This window comes from Schistocerca americana, chromosome 6 (assembly GCF_021461395.2).
Source record: "Schistocerca americana isolate TAMUIC-IGC-003095 chromosome 6, iqSchAmer2.1, whole genome shotgun sequence".
NCBI classification, from domain to species: Eukaryota; Metazoa; Arthropoda; class Insecta; order Orthoptera; family Acrididae; genus Schistocerca; species Schistocerca americana.
The window spans coordinates 581,241,439-581,251,451 of record NC_060124.1 but is presented as its reverse complement, the minus strand read 5'-3'; the positions used below and the strand labels follow the sequence as shown (position 1 = coordinate 581,251,451).

At 40.2% G+C, this 10,013-nt stretch overlaps 1 protein-coding gene across 1 annotated transcript in view; it reads left to right on the top strand.

Moving 5' to 3' along the window:
• The window catches only part of LOC124619835, a 226,122-nt gene that overhangs the window by 188,585 nt on the left and 27,524 nt on the right, over positions 1–10,013 (top strand). The window contains exons 5-7 of the mRNA XM_047146443.1: positions 1,433–1,666; positions 1,867–2,109; positions 5,368–6,951. Coding sequence (XP_047002399.1) covers positions 1,433–1,666; positions 1,867–2,109; positions 5,368–6,951 — 2,061 coding nt within the window. The remainder of the gene's footprint in view (positions 1–1,432; positions 1,667–1,866; positions 2,110–5,367; positions 6,952–10,013) is intronic.

Here is a 10,013-nt window from a genome sequence, read left to right as displayed (position 1 = left end):
GTCATACAATGATATAATTCTGCATGTACATTCAGTGATGTATGTGAATACTGCCTGCAAAATAGATCTTGAATACAGTTATTAGTAAAGAAACACTAAATTAAAATGTAATGCCTCATGTGGTTTACTGAATGAACATAGAAAATATAGTAAGCAACAAACTTTGTTAATTTCATCACTTTTTGTTGGTTGTCAGCAAGAAAGAGTTTATCATAGGTTTGAAATTACATTTTAAGATTGTTGCAAGTTACTAAGTGCTCTTGTTCTCAAATACTAGATGAATAAAGTCTGGATATTCATGCATTGTGGGCTGCACTTCCTTTCCCCCTCAATCCCATCCCAACCCCTTTGGCAGGTAGCCAGTTCTTACCCCAACAGCAATTCTTTCCAGGTAGCAAGTGAAATGTGTATCAAGCTTGGATGAAATCAGTCCAGTGGTTTAGAAGAATATTTTGAACATAATACATACATATGTATATACATACATCTTTATAATATGTATGTATGTATGTATGTATGTATGTATGTATGTAGATATGGAACCAGATCAAATTCTTTCTGGTAGTCAAGGAGTGCTGTGTTTACCTGACTACTGGATGCATGTCTTTTAGGATGTTCTGTGAAAAAAGCATGAATTATGTTGTGTATGACCAATGTTTCTGGAATCTATACTGATTGGTATGGAGAAAGTCATTCTGCTCAACATACTTCATCATGATTGGGCTCAGTATATGTTTTACTATTCGACAGAAGATAGCAATCAAAGATATTACACAGTAATATTGTGGATCACTTCAGCTATCCTACTTGTAGAGGAGAGTGACATACGCTTTCTCCCATCTGTTGCACAATTTTTTTGTTTGAGGACACTAACAGGTACTACGGCTTCCATTTCATTCAAGCTGAATTATAAGGAACACGCACAAATGAAAAAATTAATTTAACGGAAAGACATATTGAAATCCCTGTTTGATTAAAAAATCTTTTTGTGTGTAATGAAAACTTATGTTAACCTGTCATGTTCCACATCATTATGAAATGTCACATTCATGATCTATGGAACAAGTATTAATGTAATGTAATTAATATTGACAACATTAGTTTCGCACAGGTGTAATTCATATTACTCTTTGAACAAAACTTAATGATGAAGAAGTAGTCAGACACCTTGTTTACTAAGTCACAACTTTGGAAGTTTAAATGATACATAATTTAAACTTGTAACTCAGAAATTAAGTTTTGGAACAATATCTAATAAGTGTTTGAGTCTACATTACATAGATTTGTCTCAAATACTTTTTTAATTAAAATAACAACTTCTTATCCAGTAAAATGAAAGGAAGCAAGTAATAGTTTTTATGAACCTAAGTAATTATGACAATTATTGGAGTCTTAAGAAATGTTTTATTAATACAAAAATGCATTCTTGCAGCACACACTATATATGGTGAGATCATGTCCATTTCAAGACAGATTTTCAAAACTCTGCACACTTGAAGGTATTCCAGAAGAAAAATATGACTACAAATTTGATGTTCCTGTGTTGAACACCAGAACAGGTGTCTGGTATCAGAACATTTTTTGTGCAATATGTCACAATCAAGATGATGATTTAGCATCACTGACTTTAAAATTTGATTGTACAGACAATCTTACAGTGAACCAGGTATCAACCAACTGCCAATACAAATTTTAGAAAATAAGTGTGTATGAGCAAATATCAAAGAACATAGTAATTTAATGAGTGTGCAAAAATACTACTCCAATATTCTTAAAAAGCACTATTGCAATTATTGTAAAAAGTTTTCTAATGTACACAAACAGTAAATTGACGTGTTATTACACTGTAATTTATGCTTTATACAGGCAATAACTCATGGGCACTATGAACCACACAATCTTACGTGGAAAATGATAAATGATGTTGAAAGTCCAATGTGTAAATTAAATGTAGTGCTAGCTGATGATGGTGGTATCACGAAAGGCAGTAGACGCTGTATAAAACATGAACACAAATGTGCTGCAAATTGGACTGACATTGCAGTAAAAAAATTGTGCCATTCCTATTCATTTATTGTATATACTCTTAAATTTGGCAATAGACGTAAGGTAAGATTGGATTTATTTTGCTATTTTTTTCTCTGAGTAATTTACTTGTAAATTGTTACACTGAATCAGATGTTACCAGCTTTTCAGACAGAAAAAAACAATGCAGTGTGTGTGTAAAACTGATGTGATGGATGGTTTAGTACTGACAGCTTACAGTTTGTCATTTTTGTGGTTATCCTGAATAGTAAGTGCATTGATTACATGGTGACTGATTACCTTTATTCCTTCCATTATTTGTCCCCCATGAAGGACTTTTGAGTGTAGTGTTAATAGGTACTTCTGCATTAGACATAGGCATTGTAGGACGTCACTCGGTAAATCAGGGGTGCACTACACAAAGGTAACAGCTACTCTTGTTACAGAGGACTTGTGGAATTCAAATGGAAGTTTTTTTAGGCTAGACAGTAGTTGCAGATCCTCTATGAACACTCACCAGTTGATAGGCAGAGACCAAAATCAGACTGTGTACAAACTACAGTTATTCAGGCTGTCAAAATTTTGACAGTAAAGTCTTGAAGTATCTGTAACAAAGTTCCTGAATTTACTGCTCTCCAGAAAATTGTTGCTCTCAAATTATTCTCAAAACTGAGGTCTTGCTACAGCCCACTGTAGATTGCTCAGAACTGTTTAGAAAGACATGGCATGTATATCAAAAAGGAAGATTAGACAACACAGGAGAGGGAGCATTCATTGCAGTTGACAAAAATATTGTCTATTGATGTCAATAGAGTCTTTGAGGTTGTCTGGAAGCACGAAACAGGTTTAGGTGAACCCAAGTTATTTATTTTATGTGAAACTTCCTGTCAGATTAAAACTGTGTGGAAGACAAGAATCGAGCTTGGGGCCTTTGCCTGTTGCAGGCAAGTCCTCTATCAACTGAGTTAGCCAAGCACAATTCATGACCCACACTCTCAGCTTTAGCACTGTCAGCATCTCACTTCCTTCCTTCCTAAATTTACAGACATCTCCTGGAAGACTGGTGGGTCTGTCACCCCTGATTGAAAGGGTGTTGTGGATACAGGGCTTAGCCACAGCCCGGGGGCTGTTTCCAGAATGAATTTTTCAATCTGGAGCAGAGTTTGCACTGATATGAAACTTCCTGGCAAATGAAAACTCTGTGCTGAACTGAGATTAGAATTCAGGAACTTAGCCTTTTATGGGCAGGCGATCTGCCAACTGTCGCGAACATGGCGAGTTCAGGTGTGGAGCGAGCTTTCTGTGTGTTGGAGTTCGACAAAAACAAGTGTGCTACAGCTGTTCAATGGATGTTTAGAACCAAGTACAGTAAGAAGCCACCAACAAGGAATGCCATTTACCACTGGCACAACAAATTAGTTATGATGGGTTGCTTGGGCCTCGCAATGAAAAGCAGACATCCCAGTGTGAGTGAAGTGAATGTGGAGTGTGTACAATAGACATTCATAAGGAGCCCAAAGAAATCTGTGCGTTATTGAACTCGAAATGGCTCCAATGACAGTGTGGAAACTCCTGAAACAGAAACTGTCTATGAAACCATTCAAATTGGAGCTAGTGCAGAAGCTCAATGAAGACAACAAAGACAAGCGTTTTGAGTTTTGTTCGCAGTTGCAACAATTCAATGAGGATGTGGATGCCATTATTGATTGCTTAATTTTTAGTGACAGTCACTTTTCACGCTAATGGGAAAGTGAACAGGCATAATTGTCAAATATGGGGTACAAAACATCCACATGAATGCATTGAATTTGAGCGTGATTCACCAAAGATAAATTGTTTTGGGACTTGTCACGTCTAAAACTGTACGGACCATTCTTTTTCAACGAGAGCACTGTCACTGGATATTCCTACTTAGACATATTGCAGCAATGACTGATGTCTCAAATGCAATCGGACTCTCTGTTCATCTGTCTGCAGGATGAGGCTCCACCCCATTTTCATTGTGAAGTTTGCAGGTACCTGAACACGGAGCTGATGCATCGATGGATCGGCCGTGCTACAGAAGGGGACAGCTGTTTCATGAAATGGCCTCCCCGATCACCAGATCTCACTCCATGTGGCTTTTTTCTGTGGGGACACGTTAAAGATTTGGTGTATGTACCGCCTCTACCATGTGACGTAGCAGAGCTCCAGGAGACAATACAGGAAGTGACTACCAAGTAACTCATGGTTTGCTTATCGAATGTTTATAAGAAAAAACTTTCAGATTTTTTCTTCAAAATGTAATATGTAAGACATCTGTACAATGTTTAGTTCTTGTGCAAGAAATAATTGAAAGTGTTCCTGGACTTGATGTACAGCCTGTATAAAGTTGATTAAGCTGAGCAGGAAGAATATCATAGGCTTGGAATCAGAAGGGGGCTGACTGAGGAAATGTTCTTGCATATTACCCTGTTTTCCACCTTTAAGCTCTCAGGTTTTCAAATCTCATGCAATGCAGTCCCCAACACTTAGTCTTTCCTTCTTATTCCATCTGGTAAGTCTCTCCTGACCCAGGTTTCTGGGTGACTTATGAACTCTAGACCTTTTTCTAAACCTCATCAAGCCTTTTTCTTCACCCCTATTCCTTACTCTTCAATCCTTCTGCCGGAAGAAGAAGAAGAAGAAGAAGAAGAAGAAGAAGAGGAAGAAGAAGAAGAAGAGGCCACTGGCTCCAAAAGCTTGCATACGTAACCCTCTCTTATATGTGTGTTCTCCTGCTGCCACTTGGTGAATGGATTTTTATTCTATCCAATTACATTATATTTTCAACATCAACATATGATAGAAAAGTTAAAGGAAATTGGTTAGTCTCATATAACGGATTGTAATGATTGCTTTTCCATTGGCTGAAAGAGATTAAGTGCATATCAGAAAAGGAATTCCCACTGTACCCAAAAGATATCATACTGATATTGCATATAAACAGCATCATACCACCAAGTGGTACACTCTACAGCTTAACAAACTCAGGGTACTACCATTAATTCTGAAAGGTTAGTCTCATAAAAGTGTCTAGGACAAGGAAAATTACATAAATATGAGAAAACTCTACAGATCCAAAATAAGAACTGCTAAGTGCAGTGCAAGTGATGAGTATATTTTAAATTCCAAAGAAAAATCTTAAGTGGCCTGGAATGTCATTCGAAGGGAAATTAATAATTTCCATGTGTTATTGTGGGTATATGTTGACTGATTTTAATTTTTATTGTGATTCTTCACACAGCAACAAATCAATGAAAGACAGGAATGTAAACTTCACATCTTAGTCACCAAAATATTTTTCTTTTCTTTTTGTTGCAGTATTACAAGAATCCCCATTGTGCTCTTTGCAACTATGTGGAACCTGAAGAAATGAAATGCTTCATTGATGTATCACACAGAGCTCATCGTTTACCATCCTTGAGCTTAGTACTGGAATTAAACTGGGATCCAGATTCCCAAACCATGCAGCAAGCAAACTGCCAGTTGCCTCATGGAGTATATGACCCATTGCACAAGAAATGCATGCGAATAGAAGATGCTTGTGGTGATGACTACATGTTTGAAGATGGAAAATGTATCCCCAATCCAGACTGTCAAAAAAGGAAGACAAGGAGCCACACAAATCAAAGCAGTATTTTAAGTGTTTCTTGCTTTGTAATAACACTTGCACCAAATGAATATATTCTTGTAAATGACAGCATTCAGCTGACTCTGAATACTTCTACTGCAGTGATACCAAATGGATTGTTTGAGATTTTTGACAATGGTTATGCAAAAGTCTGCAATGTATTTGACATTCCTTATTCTAAGGACATATTTAAAGGATACGTGTCAACTGTGTGTCTTTCATTATCAGTGATTTGCCTCATATTACATAGTGCCATATTCTGTTTAGTTCCAAAACTGCGCAATCTTCCAGCTATGAACCTCTTTTCCCTGACAACAGCACTACTTCTTGTACAGTTAATATTTCTGTTGGGTATATATCCAGTTGTGCCTGTACCTCATTCCCTGTGTGTTACAATAGCAATCCTCATTCATTATCTATTTCTTTCCTCATTTTTTTGGATGAATGTTATGAGTTTAGACATATGGAGGACCTTTGGAGTGAAAGGGTATTCTTCTGGTACAAGATGTCATTACTGGAAGTATGCAATCTATGCTTGGGGAATTCCATTGCTGATAGTTGTTCTTGCTGTTGTATTTGATAATACCTCTACATTTCCAATGCACTTAAGACCAAATTATGCTGTACATAAAATGACTTGCTGGTTTGGAAGCCCACTCGGATTGTTGATATATTTTGTAGCTCCTATGTTTGTAATAGTTGTTATAAATATTGTACTCTTTGGGATAACTATTTACAGACTAAATGAAATGAAACTCAGTATAAAATTCATAAAAAGAAAAAGAAAAAATGAAAACTGTGAAACATCACAGTCAACTCGACAAACAATGCCAGTGCAGGCATCTGGAGGTATTTCTGGCAACAGAGATAAAATACGTTTTTATTTGTATCTAAAACTATTTATTATTATGGGACTAACTTGGGTATCAGGAATAATTGCAATATTCTCAGAGGTTGAGGCAGTTTGGTACATTTTTGTTATCTTAAATGGTCTTCAGGGTACCTTTATCTTCTTCATGTTTGATTTTAAACAAAAAATTGGTAGCCTGTTATGGGAAAAGTTGTTTGGTGGGAAATTTGAACAACCAAATTTTCTTAAAAACTTCAGTGTCTCAGGAAAGCAAGCAACAAATACAAGAAGTACAGCATCATCACAGACAAAATCATGCAGTGTCAGCAGTTCACGTAGTGTCTCATCTGACAAAATGACTGTCCTAAGGATGTCATCATCAGAAAATATGGAATCAAATAAGAGGAAACTGGAACCAGAAGAGGTGAGTTAAGATAGGGTTTTTTTTGTTTTTTTTATTTTATTTTATTTCTTTTATTTTTAGTTATGTAGCTTACAGTCTTCAGTGTCATTAACAGGTGTAATAATAGCAATAGAATAGTGGTATCTTATTAGGGTCCATAATTATGGCCAAATGAAAAGCTGTTCTTATATATATATATATATATATATATATATATATATATATATATATATATATATATATATATATATATATATATATATATATATATATCTGCTTGTGTCTGTATGTGTGGATGGATATGTGCGTGTGTGCGAGTGTATACCTGTCCTTTTTTCCCCCTAAGGTAAGTCTTTCCGCTCCCGGGATTGGAATGACTCCTTACCCTCTCCTTTAAAACCCACTTCCTTTCGTCTTCCCCTCTCCTTCCCCCTTTCCTGATGAGGCAACAGTTTGTTGCGAAAGCTTGAATTTTGTGTGTATGTTTGTGTTTGTTTGTGTGTCTGTCGACCTGCCAGCACTTTCATTTGGTAAGTCACATCATCTTTGTTTTTAGATAGATATATATATATATATATATATACACACACACACACACACACACACACACACACACACACACACACACACACACACACACACACACCCTCTGGCTCCTACCCTTGTAACCGCCCCCGGTGTAAAACCTGTCCCATGCACCCCCCCACCACCACCACCTACTCCAGTCCTGTAACCCGGAAGGTGTACACGATCAAAGCCAGAGCCACGTGTGAAAGCACCCACGTGATTTACAAACTGACCTGCCTACACTGTGAAGCATTCTATGTGGGAATGACCAGCAACAAACTGTCCATTCGCATGAATGGACACAGGCAGACAGTGTTTGTTGGTAATGAGGATCACCCTGTGGCTAAACATGCGTTGGTGCACGGCCAGCATATCTTGGCACAGTGTTACACCGTCCGGGTTATCTGGATACTTCCCACTAACACCAACCTGTCAGAACTCCGGAGATGGGAACTTGCCCTTCAGTATATCCTCTCTTCTCGTTGTCCACCAGGCCTCAACCTCCGCTAATTTCAAGTTGCTGCCACTCATACCTCACCTGTCTTTCAACAACATCTTTGCCTCTTTACTTCCACCTCGACTGACATGTCTGCCCAAACTCTTTGCCTTTACAAATGTCTGCTTGTGTCTGTGTATGTGCGGATGGATATGTGTGTATGTGTGTGTGTGTGTGTGTGTGTGTGTGTGTGCGCGAGTGTATACCTGTTCTTTTTTCCCCCTAAGGTAAGTCTTTCAGCTCCCGGGATTGGAATGACTCCTTACCCTCTCCCTTAAAACCCACATCCTTTCATCTTTCCCTCTCCTTCCCTCTTTCCTGACAAAGCAACCAGGGGTTGCGAAAGCTCGAATTTTGTGTGTATGTTTGTGTTTCTATCGACCTGCCAGCGCTTTTGTTTGGTAAGTATCATCATCTTTGTGTGTGTGTCCATATATATATACACACACACACACACACACACACTCCTGGAAATGGAAAAAAGAACACATTGACACCGGTGTGTCAGACCCACTATACTTGCTCCGGACACTGCGAGAGGGCTGTACAAGCAATGATCACACGCACGGCACAGCGGACACACCAGGAACCGCGGTGTTGGCCGTCGAATGGCGCTAGCTGCGCAGCATTTGTGCACCGCCGCCGTCAGTGTCAGCCAGTTTGCCGTGGCATACGGAGCTCCATCGCAGTCTTTAACACTGGTAGCTTGCCGCGACAGCGTGGACGTGAACCATATGTGCAGTTGACGGACTTTGAGCGAGGGCGTATAGTGGGCATGCGGGAGGCCGGGTGGACGTACCGCCGAATTGCTCAACACGTGGGGCGTGAGGTCTCCACAGTACATCGATGTTGTCGCCAGTGGTCGGCGGAAGGTGCACGTGCCCGTCGACCTGGGACCAGACCGCAGCGACGCACGGATGCACGCCAAGACCGTAGGATCCTACGCAGTGCCGTAGGGGACCGCACCGCCACTTCCCAGCAAATTAGGGTCACTGTTGCTCCTGGGGTATCGGCGAGGACCATTCGCAACCGTCTCCATGAAGCTGGGCTGCGGTCCCGCACACCGTTAGGCCGTCTTCCGCTCACGCCCCAACATCGTGCAGCCCGCCTCCAGTGGTGTCGCGACAGGCGTGAATGGAGGGACGAATGGAGACGTGTCGTCTTCAGCGATGAGAGTCGCTTCTGCCTTGGTGCCATTGATGGTCGTATGCGTGTTTGGCACCGTGCAGGTGAGCGCCACAGTCAGGACTGCATACGACCGAGGCACACAGGGCCAACACCCGGCATCATGGTGTGGGGAGCGATCTCCTACACTGGCCGTACACCGCTGGTGATCGTCGAGGGGACACTGAATAGTGCACGGTACATCCAAACCGTCATCGAACCCATCGTTCTACCATTCCTAGACCGGCAAGGGAACTTGCTGTTCCAACAGGACAATGCACGTCCGCATGTATCCCGTGCCACCCAACGTGCTCTAGAAGGTGTGAGTCAACTACCCTGGCCAGCAAGATCTCCGGATCTGTCCCCCATTGAGCATGTTTGGGACTGGATGAAGCGTCGTCTCACGCGGTCTGCACGTCCAGCACGAACGCTGGTCCAACTGAGGCGCCAGGTGGAAATGGCATGGCAAGCCGTTCCACAGGACTACATCCAGCATCTCTACGATCGTCTCCATGGGAGAATAGCAGCCTGCATTGCTGCGAAAGGTGGATATACACTGTACTAGTGCCGACATTGTGCATGCTCTGTTGCCTGTGTCTATGTGCCTGTGGTTCTGTCAGTGTGATCATGTGATGTATCTGACCCCAGGAATGTGTCAATAAAGTTTCCCCTTCCTGGGACAATGAATTCACGGTGTTCTTATTTCAATTTCCAGGAGTGTGTATCTATATATATATATATATATATATATTCATTCAGTGACCTAAAATAAATGCTACATAATTATTTCTGACTCTTTCTCACTTTAATTATGAAGTAGATATGTAATGAAATAATAATGAATTTGTTTCAGCAT